At 44.6% G+C, this 14,089-nt stretch overlaps 3 protein-coding genes and 1 pseudogene across 3 annotated transcripts; 2 read left to right on the top strand and 2 right to left on the bottom strand.

Moving 5' to 3' along the window:
• Positions 1–214: 214 nt before the first annotated feature.
• Positions 215–1,437, top strand: LOC113090759 (zona pellucida sperm-binding protein 4-like). The gene is made up of 4 exons (XM_026256340.1): positions 215–391; positions 464–611; positions 690–884; positions 1,405–1,437. The coding sequence occupies exons 1-4, from the start codon at positions 288–290 to the stop codon at positions 1,435–1,437; spliced, it is 480 nt and encodes a 159-aa protein (XP_026112125.1). The 5' UTR covers positions 215–287.
• Positions 1,438–3,549: 2,112 nt separating this feature from the next.
• Positions 3,550–5,238, bottom strand: LOC113090758 (zona pellucida sperm-binding protein 3-like). Its single transcript, XM_026256339.1, has 7 exons — positions 4,690–5,238; positions 4,331–4,449; positions 4,111–4,247; positions 4,033–4,079; positions 3,871–3,953; positions 3,719–3,810; positions 3,550–3,648 (listed from the first exon to the last, which is right to left on the bottom strand). The coding sequence occupies exons 1-7, from the start codon at positions 5,221–5,223 to the stop codon at positions 3,569–3,571; spliced, it is 1,092 nt and encodes a 363-aa protein (XP_026112124.1). The 5' UTR covers positions 5,224–5,238; the 3' UTR covers positions 3,550–3,568.
• Positions 5,239–6,290: 1,052 nt separating this feature from the next.
• On the top strand, positions 6,291–8,721 carry LOC113090761 (zona pellucida sperm-binding protein 4-like; annotated as a pseudogene).
• Positions 8,722–12,030: 3,309 nt separating this feature from the next.
• On the bottom strand, positions 12,031–14,089 carry LOC113090764 (zona pellucida sperm-binding protein 3-like). Its single transcript, XM_026256345.1, has 8 exons — positions 13,521–14,089; positions 13,162–13,280; positions 12,975–13,078; positions 12,726–12,903; positions 12,513–12,630; positions 12,351–12,433; positions 12,199–12,290; positions 12,031–12,129 (listed from the first exon to the last, which is right to left on the bottom strand). Exons 1-8 carry the CDS (start codon positions 14,052–14,054, stop codon positions 12,050–12,052), a joined length of 1,308 nt encoding a protein of 435 aa, XP_026112130.1. The 5' UTR covers positions 14,055–14,089; the 3' UTR covers positions 12,031–12,049.

The following is a 14,089-nucleotide window of genomic DNA, read 5'->3' as shown; positions in this document are numbered from 1 at the left end:
TTCTGTGAAGCTCTGGTTGTGGAGGTCAACTCCGTTCCTCCACCTCCACCAGTAGCCGCTCCTGGACCTCTCAGGGTGGAGCTCAGACTGCCAATGGCCAATGTGTCACCAAAGGCTGTGCTGAAGGTAAGTCTTGTCCTGTGTCTGCCTAAAGCCTTTCAAACTGGAGTCCGGTTAAACCCCAGTGTTGTTCCTCAGGGGATGAGGCCTACACGTCCTACTACAGTGACGCTGATTATCCCATCACAAAAGTCCTGCGAGAGCCTGTGTATGTTGAGGTGCACATTATGGAGAGGACTGACCCCAACATTGTCCTGATGCTGGGACGTTGTTGGACTACTTCAAACCCCAGTCCACTCAGTCTCCCCCAGTGGGACCTTCTGATCGACGGGTGAGTGTACAGCCAATCTTCATCCTTTTAGTCTGCTGGGAGACCCTTTCTAACCTTCTCCTTTGTCTTCAGATGCCCTTACCAGGACGACCGCTATCTGACCACACTGGTTCCAGTGACTGGATCGTCTGGTCTTCAGTTCCCAACCCACTACAAGCGCTTTGTTGTGAAGATGTTCACATTTGTAGATCCAGCCTCACTGGCTGCTCTGCAGGAAACCGTATGCCCCCCTTACTTGAACATTTGTGTATTTACTACTTGTGGATTCTATGACTTGAGCCTCTTTCTTCCCTGTCAGGTCTTCATCCACTGCAGTACAAGGTGTGCCATCCATCATCTGGCTCTTGTGAGCAAAGCTGCACCAGGAAACGTGAGTTCTTGCTTTCTCTCGACAAGAGGAACTGAGCATTTTAGAAGTGCGTTCTCACTTCTAACACTTCTCTTTCAGGAAAGAGACACCCGTATCAAGGCTGTCTCTGGGGAGCAGACTGTGGTTTCTAGTGGAGAAGTTACTCTGGTCATGTAAATCTAGTGTTTTTAATAAACCCTGCAGAACCCGAGGTATCTCTTTGTCTATTGTTTTGGTTCGACAGAATCCGGGATTACGTGCCTCTTCCCAGTTGTTTTTTCCTCGCACCATTAAACCAAGGCATTCCTTTCTCCATCCTCCAGTTGTTAACCTGGGGCAGCACAAGGTTCCCCTATTTTAATTTGTCTTCCAAACGGTAGTTTGGCTCCCGATATTCACAATATAAAGTTATGTGGATTACTTGCGGCTTTTGTTTTAAATCCAGCTCAAGTTTTAAATGGAAATCAATTCTCGACTGTCTTGAAGCAAACACGAAACCGTGTCAATTGTCCTCAACTCAAAGTAATGCTATTAAAGGGATCCTCCTCCCCAAAATGAAAATGGTGTCACTAATCACTTACCCCGTGTCGTTCCAAACCTGTAGAAACTTCATTCGTCTTTGGAACACAATTGAACCCCTTACTTGTCACCCCCCCATTTTCAGCATGGAGACACGAATGACATGCCCCAAAATTAAAAGGTTGCTGCTAAGGAGTCTTTCTTACTAGATACATAATCAACATCGGTTCACACAGCTGACACCTCAAAGTTTACTGTTCAGGAATCAGAATTACTTAGACGGTTATAAAAGAGATGTATGTAAGCTCAAACATGTCAGTAAAAATATTAAAAACCTATTTAAAAGTGATGTAGGATATGATTTTAGATACATAATGAAGCTAAAGCCACAAGTCTACTAATACTTCATTTTGACATTTCAGAATATAATCTCACAAAGTGTGAATTTTATGAAACCTTTTCTAAGACCGTGTCATGTGTGTTTTTAGAGAAGGCTAGTAAAATTGATTTATGACTCCTGGAATGCAATTATCTCTTGTTTGGACCGGCAAAACTGCCCCATTCATGATTCTATTGTTGTTACAAAACGAGCCTTTCACACATGGGCCAGGTATGACACAAAATCCTGATTCTTCATTTATCATTATTCCAGTATCCATTTACCCCACTATTATCAAAAGCCTTACTATAAAATTACAACAAAACATTTTCTTACAACCTTTGACAAAATGATTACAAAATGCATTATGAAGAAGAACTGCACCTGCTATGTAGCTGCATTAGAGCTAACGTTAGCATCAAGCTACATAAGACTATTCATGAAAATTAACCGATTGTTTGTAATAACCTCCTTTTGCGATCACATGTGGAATTTTACTGCTGTAAAAATATGCTATTTATAGCCTTTTACGTCGCTGCACAAGTTAGCATTTCAGATGTACATTTATGTTATAAAAACGCCCAAAATCACATACCATTAACTAACGTAATCGTGTGTTAATTATTTGGATATTTCATGGGTACAGAGGTTTCTCTGTGTTGTTGTGGTCAGACATCAACACAGATGTGTACAGGAAATGCATCATGGGTAGGATGGGGCGGGATATGATGCACAGTTATGATGGACAAGACACGGGCGAGATCCGGTCCTCTGTCAGCAGAGAGGTTTGACGTGCTGTGAAAGTAAAACAATCTGGGGCCGGTGACTATCCTTGACAGCAAAGGGGTTAAAGATATTTTGGATGAAAACCGCGGAGGCCTGTGACCATCCCATATACTGCCAAGGTCCAGAAAAGCACCATCGGAATTACCCATCTGCCATCAGTGGATGAACCGTAACGTTAGGAAGCGAGGAGAACATATGCTTGTGGCGCGGCTGACACAGAAGAACGTACACAGTCTGACTACTCCCGAGGATGCTTTTCTGGACCTTGACAGTGCATTTTACTTGGCAGCCTGTGGGCCAAATCACAAGCCTCCTGGTTTTCATCCAAAATAAGTGGGGTTCCGAAGATGAACGAAGCTCTTATGGGTTCGGAACGACTTGGGGGCAAGTGATGACGATCTTCATTTTGGGGTGGAGTATCCCTTTAGTATTGAAACCGCCCAAGATGTTGCACAAGTGACAAACCAAAAAAGGTCATTCACTGGGAGTCAATTCGTCAATGATTTTTCAGAATTCTAACTGACCTGCTACTGCACAAAAAACCCCTTACGTCAGTACAGGTTCGGCACACCAAATACTAAACTTAAGCGATGCCTGCCGTTTTCCTAAAATGTAAAGCCTATAAATAACCCATCTGAAGGTGGAAAACGTGGTGCCAGTGTTTGATACTGGGAGTGCGCTTCTATTGTACATGGATTTAAAAAGCATGAGAGATGTCAACAAAGAGCATTAGGAAACAAATTTAACTGATCAAACTATTTGGGGGATGCAAGGGGGAAATTAAACTGCTCATTTGAAGTTACCAACACGAAGAAAATCAAGTTCACTGCATAAGATGCACGCAAAAATCTGCAGTGCTTCAAGGAAGTGGACGTTCACGCAGAACTCTTTTGGCACAAGTGCCAATTAACAGAATTCCCTTTACAGCATCATGGGCAATGTATTCCACCTTTACAGTACTCCTAAAAAAGGGAGCTCACAGCAGGTCCCTTTAAAAGGTTTATTAACTTCCCTAACGAGAAAAGGGAGCCTTTCCTTCTGGCAAGAGAATAGGTACAGTAGGACTACCCACTTCCTCGCACAAAATCAATTGGTTAAACTAGACAAGAAAAACAGAAACGAGAATAAGTTTGCTCCCCCACATTTATTGAAGACCAGCTAAAGTCTTCTTGTGCTCTTGAACCACTACAGGACCGAGCGAGGCCTTCCCTTCCCACCGAAGGCCTAGAAAAAGCAGACACCAAAGTTAAGTGCTTGAAGGGTCAAAAACCAAGCTTAAAAAGCACCTTCCTACCTCCAAAAGGAGAAGCAGCAGTTCCACCATCAGGACCACATGTTGAGTCACAGCAACCACAAACCTGGTTGTTCCCATCAGCAGCAAGCCACCTGCAATACGAAAAATCAGACATGGCACCTTTAATGTATTCGTAAGTGGCATGAACATACCCATTGGCAAAGGAACAGGATTTGTGGAGCGCGTCACTAGGTGCAGAAGCAAGAGTGGCCTTCAGAACACACGTCATGTAGATCTGCAAGAGACACCACGGGTAAGGGGACACAAACCAAAGCAAATGGGAGAGGTCATTCTCCAACACTCATAATACATACAGAAGGACTGGATCCCCCCTGGAACATGAAGGCCTCCAGCTGGAACCAGGGAAGAGGGAAGAACTGCTTAGGCACAGCCTCGTTCAGAAGGCCTAGAGAAACTGCACAAACCAGTCATGAGCTTCAGGGAGAACACCAAGACTTCTTCACCAGCCTCCGTTGAGGCATAAGGGACCCAAGTTGGCTTCAAGGCACTACTGCTGACATTTTGAAACCTGCAGTTCAAGAAGTGACCAATTAAATGGGCTTGCAGTTCCACCACTGCAAGCAATGCCACAAGTCACAAAAGGTCGCTTACCTTTGATAGTGGCATTGAACTCCAATAACTGCACCACCTGCACGGGTAATCGGAGTGCCAGCAAACGCCTCAGGAGTGTAGGTAAGGGCAAAGGTGTAGACAAGCTCATCCTTGGTCATCTATAGGAGACTGACGTTGTTACCAAGAGGGTTCTCCGAAAAAGAGAACCCATTCCAAAAGGCATCTTAGCAAGTCATGCCATAACACTTGGTTACCCGAGTAAGCAGTTATTAAGAGTCTTTCCCACTATAAGAGAACCGTCCCATGGATGGTTCCCTGAATCTAGAACGTCGATACCAAAACAAGGGCCCCATTTTTAGTAGGGTTCAATAAATCTAGTAACACTTAACAGCTCTTACCATCAAGACACTGTTGCAGTCCTGCAGTTCATTCTCAAAGAAGAGCACCTTAGAGCCTGGGACCAAACCGACAACAGGACATCCTCCCAGAGTCAGACCAGATGGCTGGATCAGTTCACCATTGCTAAACAAGTCCTGCTGTACCTCCACATGAATCCGGTTCTCACCGCATTGAATAGCTACACTACTGGGGGTCACAGGTTGCCTCAAATGGAAATCCACCGCCATCTCACTCGGCACTTCTGGAACAATGGGAAACCTCCAGTCCAGAGGCTTCACTGGACCCTGCAACACCTGCTTCTCCTGAAGACCAAGAGGCTCTTGTGCAAATCCTCTGTAGTCGAGACTCTGAAACAGAGAGGCCTTCTGCAAAGTGTTCCCGAGCACTTGAGAAGAAACAGGCACTCTGGAAGCTGGATATGATTGATGCTTCTTGCTTTTTGGACTTTGACTGGAACTCAAACGTCCAATAGCATTCTTCAGATCAAACACCACAAGCACAACCAGCACTAACAGACATTGCAAAAGACCCATCCTGACAAACGTTAACACAATACCCACCAGTGCTCGTCTTTGCCATTAAGTACAGCTTTGAATTTAAGCGGCTCCTCCCCTTTCAGCTTGATTGATTACCTTTGGACCTCCAAAGGTCTCTGGGCCTGTAATTAACAAATGAGAACGTTCTGGAATGTCACTAGCCAGTGGAAGGCTTGATAAGGATCTGAGATTTTCATCTACACTTATTCACAATTTTACAATTAAAGTTTGAAAGTGTGTTTATGATAGACAAAGAATGTCATTAAAAAAGCGCCTGATATGACTCAAATAATAGAGAATATTCATAAAAATCTCTCTCTCTCTTTTTTAAAGAGTTTTTAGTTTATCATTGGAAAAGATTTGGAAAAATGTAGAATTACATCACTTGCTCCCCAGTGAATGGGTGGCATCAAAACGAAAGTCCAAAGAGCTATTATAAATATCAAAATAATCCACAAGTAATTCACATCAATTACGGTCTTGTGAAGGGAAAGGTTGTCTGTTTATAAGAAACAAATCCATCGTTGAGAAATTCAAATGATTGCTTCCGGCCAAAATATGATCTCATAATCCCAACTAAAGGTGCCATAGAATGCATTGATACAATATTTTAAATGAGATCTACATAAAAAGGTACGTGGCTTGGGTATGGGCAAAAATTCTCTGGAACGGTTTTACATGTCCGTTTACAACCCTGGGATTTGTCCCTAGAATTATTTGGAAGGGTCATGAACAATAATGTTGAGCTCTGCTCTGATTGGCTGTTTCACAGCGCAGATCTCTTCTGTCCAGCGTGAACGATGGCGAGATTAGGCATCCAACCTGATATGTTTGAGCCTGTATCAGACGAAGATAAAGATTTGGAAAGAATGTTTAGCGTCCGCGTGAACGAGTCTTGAGAGAGTTGTCAGTGAAGATGTGGACACAGCCTCTGTGCTGCTTTTATACGCGTTTTCTCTCAATAAGAATTGAATCTCGAGATCCAATGAGAATCACCCAGTTGTCAATGAAGAGGGAGGGACTATCGTTAATTAGCTGGAACCTGTAGAATACAAAAAGACCAAAGGGCAATAGCTTCACTTTGTGTTTAGCTGTTGAACAATGGCTGGAAGTTGGTGTTTGGCTCAGATTTTGGTGGTCTGTGCTTTCTGTCATGCTGTCCCACAGTGGAGTCAATCGCTTCAGAATGCTCAAGCTCTGATGATCCAGCAAACTGACCAGCAGTTTCAGCTCCAGAAGCCAGTTCAACAGCTAACTAACCAGCAGTTTCCACCTCAGAAACCAGTTCAACAGCTAACTAACCAGCAGTTTCTGTTTCAGAAGCCAGTTCCACAACAACCTAAGCCGCAGTTTCCGTTTCAGAAGCCAGTTCCACAACAACCTAAGCCGCAGTTTCCGTTTCAGAAGCCAGTTCCACAACAACCTAAGCTGCAGTTTCCGTTTCAGAAGCCAGTTCCACAACAACCTAAGCCGCAGTTTCCGCTTCAGAAGCCCAGTTCCACAACAACCTAAGCCGCAGTTTCCGCTTCAGAAGCCAGTTCAACTTGATAAATGTGCTGTAGCTGATTCTGAGCAGATCCAATGCGGTCTACCTGGGATCAGTGGTGCTGCGTGTGAAGCTATCAACTGCTGCTTTAACGGACAGCAGTGTTTCTATGGGAGGGCAGGTAAGCGTTCTCCATCTTATTCTGTTCGTGTTAAACCGTTTCTCTGAATTTAACCTGCTCTTGTTCTAGTGACTGTCCAGTGTATTAGAGATGGTCAGTTTGTGGTAGTGGTGTCTCGAGACGTTACCTTGCCTCGACTGAGTCTGGATTCGGTTCAACTACTGGGTGGAAACGACCCACCTTGTGCTCCTGTGGGGTCTACACCTTCCTTTGCTATATACCAGTTCCCTGTGACCGCATGTGGCACGAGCGTGATGGTTAGCAGCTGCTACTGGTTTTATTCTGCATCGCTTGGACTGGATGCTGACACCGTTTCTATTGACAGGAGGACGGTGGATATGTGGTGTATGAAAACCGAATGACCTCATCGTATGAAGTGGGGATTGGACCATATGGTTCCATCACAAGGGACAGTCATTTTGAGTAGGTGATCCATGACTTGGTGTGACCACTAATCCCTGATAAATGCTACAAGCTCGCTGTGTGTCGTCCAGGTTTCTCTTCCAGTGTAGATATTCGGGAACTTCTGTGGAAGCTCTGGTTGTGGAGGTCAACTCCGTTCCTCCACCTCCACCAGTAGCCGCTCCTGGACCTCTCAGGGTGGAGCTCAGACTGGCCAATGGCCAATGTGTCACCAAAGGCTGTGCTGAAGGTAAGGTCTTGTCCTGTGTCTGCCTAAAGCCTTTCAAACTGGAGTCCGGTTAAACCCCAGTGTTGTTCCTCAGGGGATGAGGCCTACACGTCCTACTACAGTGACGCTGATTATCCCATCACAAAAGTCCTGCGAGAGCCTGTGTATGTTGAGGTGCACATTATGGAGAGGACTGACCCCAACATTGTCCTGATGCTGGGACGTTGTTGGACTACTTCAACCCCCAGTCCACTCAGTCTCCCCCAGTGGGACCTTCTGATCGACGGGTGAGTGTACAGCCAATCTTCATCCTTTTAGTCTGCTGGGAGACCCTTTCTAACCTTCTCCTTTGTCTTCAGATGCCCTTACCAGGACGACCGCTATCTGACCACACTGGTTCCAGTGACTGGATCGTCTGGTCTTCAGTTCCCAACCCACTACAAGCGCTTTGTTGTGAAGATGTTCACATTTGTAGATCCAGCCTCACTGGCTGCTCTGCAGGAAACCGTATGCCCCCCTTTACTTGAACATTTGTGTATTTACTACTTGTGGATTCTATGACTTGAGCCTCTTTCTTCCCTGTCAGGTCTTCATCCACTGCAGTACAGAGGTGTGCCATCCATCATCTGGCTCTTGTGAGCAAAGCTGCACCAGGAAACGTGAGTTCTTGCTTTCTCTCGACAAGAGGAACTGAGCATTTTAGAAGTGCGTTCTCACTTCTAACACTTCTCTTTCAGGAAGAGACACCCGTATCAAGGCTGTCTCTGGGGAGCAGACTGTGGTTTCTAGTGGAAGTTACTCTGGTCATGTAAATCTAGTGTTTTTAATAAACCCTGCAGAACCCCGAGGTATCTCTTTGTCTATTGTTTTGGTTCGACAGAATCCGGGATTACGTGCCTCTTCCCAGTTGTTTTTTCCTCGCACCATTAAACCAAGGCATTCCTTTCTCCATCCTCCAGTTGTTAACCTGGGGCAGCACAAGGTTCCCCTATTTTAATTTGTCTTCCAAACGGTAGTTTGGCTCCCGATATTCACAATATAAAGTTATGTGGATTACTTGCGGCTTTTGTTTTAAATCCAGCTCAAGTTTTAAATGGAAATCAATTCTCGACTGTCTTGAAGCAAACACGAAACCGTGTCAATTGTCCTCAACTCAAAGTAATGCTATTAAAGGGATCCTCCTCCCCAAAATGAAAATGGTGTCACTAATCACTTACCCCCGTGTCGTTCCAAACCTGTAGAAACTTCATTCGTCTTTGGAACACAATTGAACCCCTTACTTGTCACCCCCCCATTTTCAGCATGGAGACACGAATGACATGCCCAAAATTAAAAGGTTGCTGCTAAGGAGTCTTTCTTACTAGATACATAATCAACATCGGTTCACACAGCTGACACCTCAAAGTTTACTGTTCAGGAATCAGAATTACTTAGACGGTTATAATAGAGATGTATGTAAGCTCAAACATGTCAGTAAAAATATTAAAAACCTATTTAAAAGTGATGTAGGATATGATTTTAGATACATAATGAAGCTAAAGCCACAAGTCTACTAATACTTCATTTTGACATTTCAGAATATAATCTCACAAAGTGTGAATTTTATGTGGGGATCTACATAGGCAGGCACACAACCTAGTTGCATCACGTTCACACCCAGGATCACATGATGTTTTGAAAAGTCACATGACCAATTAGGAAGTGATAAGTGTCTGCTGGTTGCAAGGCAGATTCTCTTTGTGTTGGTGCTGGACACGGTTGTGCGTGTTGGGCTTCCTTTTCAGTGTAGGGTAATTTCTAGAAGTGTGTGTCTACTCTTCATGGAGGACACAGGCTTCTGCATGGAGTTTTAAAATGTGTTGTGATCACCTCATTGTGACCTGAGTTGCTGGGCTGCATCGCAACGGAATGTTCACCTTTGTCTTCATATGTCAATGAGCTGTGGGACAGTTGAGCATACTGAAAAGGACCAGGCCAGCCACTGTTTTCTTGTGATTAATGTGCATTTTTTTATTGTTTTGTTGGTTTGTTTGTGTGATGTGATTTTGCTTCTGGGCCTACCACCCATGTGCCCTACTGGTAGTAGCATTGTTCCTTAAACTGGTGTTATCCGTGCTGGTGGGTCTCCTCCCTAACTATGTCTTTTGCTTAGGCTATCCCTGTACAAGGCCGGATCCACACTGATGCTTTGCCCCTTCTTGCCAAGGGACCACATTGTTAGAGACATTGGTTTGGGGTGTCTTTATAACCATAACACGGTGTGAGATTTCTTTGTCGTGGTATCTGAAGATCTTGAATGAGTGGTGCTTGCTGTGTTGCATGCTTCTTCTGGTGCTGGGTTGCTGTCTCCTGTTTCTTTTTGTCTCACCAGGGTCCACCTGAGCAGGGGTTTCGCATTGGCTGATCCGACCTTCCTAGACTGAGGAGAATCCACCAATTGTATAGCAGTATTTAAGAGCCATTTTAATAACTTTTCCACACTTTTTGTATTAAATTGTAATAAATTTGAAATACATTTATATACCTGCCTCTTGTCAACTGTCCCTTTGCGGGGAAAATATAGAGTTAGCTACACTACATTAAGGGAAGACTTGTGGGTCCTCCTGCCCATCATCAGGGGGTGGCGTAGTCAAACCATAAAGATTTACTCCTTGACGGGTACCACATTTATGAAACCTTTTCTAAGACCGTGTCATGTGTGTTTTTAGAGAAGGCTAGTAAAATTGATTTATGACTCCTGGAATGCAATTATCTCTTGTTTGGACCGGCAAAACTGCCCCATTCATGATTCTATTGTTGTTACAAAACGAGCCTTTCACACATGGGCCAGGTATGACACAAAATCCTGATTCTTCATTTATCATTATTCCAGTATACATTTACCCCACTATTATCAAAAGCCTTACTATAAAATTACAACAAAACATTTTCTTACAACCTTTGACAAAATGATTACAAAATGCATTATGAAGAACTGCACCTGCTATGTAGCTGCATTAGAGCTAACGTTAGCATCAAGCTACATAAGACTATTCATGAAAATTAACCGATTGTTTGTAATAACCTCCTTTTGCGATCACATGTGGAATTTTACTGCTGTAAAAATATGCTATTTATAGCCTTTTACGTCGCTGCACAAGTTAGCATTTCAGATGTACATTTATGTTATAAAAACGCCCAAAATCACATACCATTAACTAACGTAATCGTGTGTTAATTATTTGGATGTTTCATGGGTACAGAGGTTTCTCTGTGTTGTTGTGGTCAGATATCAACACAGATGTGTACAGGAAATGCATCATGGGTAGGATGGGGCGGGATATGATGCACAGTTATGATGGACAAGACACGGGCGAATCCGGTCTCTGTCAGCAGAGAGGTTTGACGTGCTGTGAAAGTAAAACAATAATCTGGGGCCGGTGACTATCCTTGACAGCAAAGGGGTTAAAGATATTTTGGATGAAAACCGGGAGGCCTGTGACCATCCCATATACTGCCAAGGTCCAGAAAAGCACCATCGGAATTACCCATCTGCCATCAGTGGATGAACCGTAACGTTAGGAAGCGAGGAGAACATATGCTTGTGGCGCGGCTGACACAGAAGAACGTACACAGTCTGACTACTCCGAGGATGCTTTTCTGGACCTTGACAGTGCATTTTACTTGGCAGCCTGTGGGCCAAATCACAAGCCTCCTGGTTTTCATCCAAAATAAGTGGGGTTCCGAAGATGAACGAAGCTCTTATGGGTTCGGAACGACTTGGGGGCAAGTGATGACGATCTTCATTTTGGGGTGGAGTATCCCTTTAGTATTGAAACCGCCCAAGATGTTGCACAAGTGACAAACCAAAAAAGGTCATTCACTGGGAGTCAATTCGTCAATGATTTTTCAGAATTCTAACTGACCTGCTACTGCACAAAAAACCCCTTACGTCAGTACAGGTTCGGCACACCAAATACTAAACTTAAGCGATGCCTGCCGTTTTCCTAAAATGTAAAGCCTATAAATAACCCATCTGAAGGTGGAAAACGTGGTGCCAGTGTTGATACTGGGAGTGCGCTTCTATTGTACATGGATTTAAAAAGCATGAGAGATGTCAACAAAGAGCATTAGGAAACAAATTTAACTGATCAAACCTATTTGGGGGATGCAAGGGGGAAATTAAACTGCTCATTTGAAGTTACCAACACGAAGAAAATCAAGTTCACTGCATAAGATGCACGCAAAAATCTGCAGTGCTTCAAGGAAGTGGACGTTCACGCAGAACTCTTTTGGCACAAGTGCCAATTAACAGAATTCCCTTTACAGCATCATGGGCAATGTATTCCACCTTTACAGTACTCCTAAAAAAGGGAGCTCACAGCAGGTCCCTTTAAAAGGTTTATTAACTTCCCTAACGAGAAAAGGGAGCCTTTCCTTCTGGCAAGAGAATAGGTACAGTAGGACTACCCACTTCCTCGCACAAAATCAATTGGTTAAACTAGACAAGAAAAACAGAAACGAGAATAAGTTTGCTCCCCCACATTTATTGAAGACCAGCTAAAGTCTTCTTGTGCTCTTGAACCACTACAGGACCGAGCGAGGCCTTCCCTTCCCACCGAAGGCCTAGAAAAAGCAGACACCAAAGTTAAGTGCTTGAAGGGTCAAAAACCAAGCTTAAAAGCACCTTCCTACCTCCAAAAGGAGAAGCAGCAGTTCCACCATCAGGACCACATGTTGAGTCACAGCAACCACAAACCTGGTTGTTCCCATCAGCAGCAAGCCACCTGCAATACGAAAAATCAGACATGGCACCTTTAATGTATTCGTAAGTGGCATGAACATACCCATTGGCAAAGGAACAGGATTTGTGGAGCGCGTCACTAGGTGCAGAAGCAAGAGTGGCCTTCAGAACACACGTCATGTAGATCTGCAAGAGACACCACGGGTAAGGGGACACAAACCAAAGCAAATGGGAGAGGTCATTCTCCAACACTCATAATACATACAGAAGGACTGGATCCCCCCTGGAACATGAAGGCCTCCAGCTGGAACCGGATTTTGTCTTCCTGGGATCGAGGCATGAAGCGCGAGCTGGAAGCGGTGACCTTGGCATCCACAAGACATCTAAGGAGTAAAAAGTAGTTGTCAGGGACAAAGCGGTTACAAGGAGCAAACTCGAGAACAAGTCAACTCTGCAGCATCTGGTGACATGAACACACCCATGATTCTCAATGAACAAATATCTCGGAAGGGCGTTCACATCAGGTACTTGGGTGGCCACACAGCTGTCCACAAACACACGCAGAGGGACGTGGTTGTATACCTTCACAGATGCCTCAACATTAATAACGTCACCCAGGAAGTAAGAGTTTGAAGGCCTCTCATAGGACCAGTCATCTGCAAGAGGGAAGAACTGCTTAGGCACAGCCTCGTTCAGAAGGCAGAAGGTCTAGAGAAACTGCACAAACCAGTCATGAGCTTCAGGGAGAACACCAAGACTTCTTCACCAGCCTCCGTTGAGGCATAAGGGACCCAAGTTGGCTTCAAGGCACTACTGCTGACATTTTGAAACCTGCAGTTCAAGAAGTGACCAATTAAATGGGCTTGCAGTTCCACCACTGCAAGCAATGCCACAAGTCACAAAAGGTCGCTTACCTTTGATAGTGGCATTGAACTCCAATAACTGCACCACCTGCACGGGTAATCGGAGTGCCAGCAAACGCCTCAGGAGTGTAGGTAAGGGCAAAGGTGTAGACAAGCTCATCCTTGGTCATCTATAGGAGACTGACGTTGTTACCAAGAGGGTTCTCCGAAAAAGAGAACCCATTCCAAAAGGCATCTTAGCAAGTCATGCCATAACACTTGGTTACCCGAGTAAGCAGTTATTAAGAGTCTTTCCCACTATAAGAGAACCGTCCCATGGATGGTTCCCTGAATCTAGAACGTCGATACCAAAACAAGGGCCCCATTTTTAGTAGGGTTCAATAAATCTAGTAACACTTAACAGCTCTTACCATCAAGACACTGTTGCAGTCCTGCAGTTCATTCTCAAAGAAGAGCACCTTAGAGCCTGGGACCAAACCGACAACAGGACATCCTCCCAGAGTCAGACCAGATGGCTGGATCAGTTCACCATTGCCAAACAAGTCCTGCTGTACCTCCACATGAATCCGGTTCTCACCGCATTGAATAGCTACACTACTGGGGGTCACAGGTTGCCTCAAATGGAAATCCACCGCCATCTCACTCGGCACTTCTGGAACAATGGGAAACCTCCAGTCCAGAGGCTTCACTGGACCCTGCAACACCTGCTTCTCCTGAAGACCAAGAGGCTCTTGTGCAAATCCTCTGTAGTCGAGACTCTGAAACAGAGAGGCCTTCTGCAAAGTGTTCCCGAGCACTTGAGAAGAAACAGGCACTCTGGAAGCTGGATATGATTGATGCTTCTTGCTTTTTGGACTTTGACTGGAACTCAAACTTCCAATAGCATTCTTCAGATCAAACACCACAAGCACAACCAGCACTAACAGACATTGCAAAAGACCCATCCTGACAAACGTTAACACAATACCCACCAGTGCTC

Source organism: Carassius auratus, unplaced genomic scaffold, assembly GCF_003368295.1.
Source record: "Carassius auratus strain Wakin unplaced genomic scaffold, ASM336829v1 scaf_tig00214017, whole genome shotgun sequence".
Classification (NCBI taxonomy): Eukaryota; Metazoa; Chordata; class Actinopteri; order Cypriniformes; family Cyprinidae; genus Carassius; species Carassius auratus.
This window is presented reverse-complemented; position numbering and strand designations above follow the sequence as displayed.

Bases quoted from the DNA above. Each gene is read 5' to 3' on its own strand.
- LOC113090759 (XM_026256340.1), top strand. From the start codon at position 288: ATGGAGAGGACTGACCCCAACATTGTCCTGATGCTGGGACGTTGTTGG. The intron at 392-463 runs GTGAGTGTACAG...CTTTGTCTTCAG, and splicing joins TGGGACCTTCTGATCGACGG to ATGCCCTTACCAGGACGACC. The intron at 885-1,404 runs GTTTCTAGTGGA...CCCCATTTTCAG, and splicing joins TCTCTGGGGAGCAGACTGTG to CATGGAGACACGAATGACAT.
- LOC113090758 (XM_026256339.1), bottom strand. From the start codon at position 5,223: ATGGGTCTTTTGCAATGTCTGTTAGTGCTGGTTGTGCTTGTGGTGTTT. The intron at 4,248-4,330 runs GTAAGCGACCTT...CTTGAACTGCAG, and splicing joins GTTCAATGCCACTATCAAAG to GTTTCAAAATGTCAGCAGTA. The intron at 4,080-4,110 runs GCTGTGCCTAAG...TCCCTCTTCCCT, and splicing joins CTCTAGGCCTTCTGAACGAG to GGTTCCAGCTGGAGGCCTTC.
- LOC113090764 (XM_026256345.1), bottom strand. From the start codon at position 14,054: ATGGGTCTTTTGCAATGTCTGTTAGTGCTGGTTGTGCTTGTGGTGTTT. The intron at 13,281-13,520 runs GTAAGAGCTGTT...AGTCTCCTATAG, and splicing joins ACTGCAACAGTGTCTTGATG to ATGACCAAGGATGAGCTTGT. The intron at 12,434-12,512 runs GTATGTATTATG...TGTCTCTTGCAG, and splicing joins AGGGGGGATCCAGTCCTTCT to ATCTACATGACGTGTGTTCT.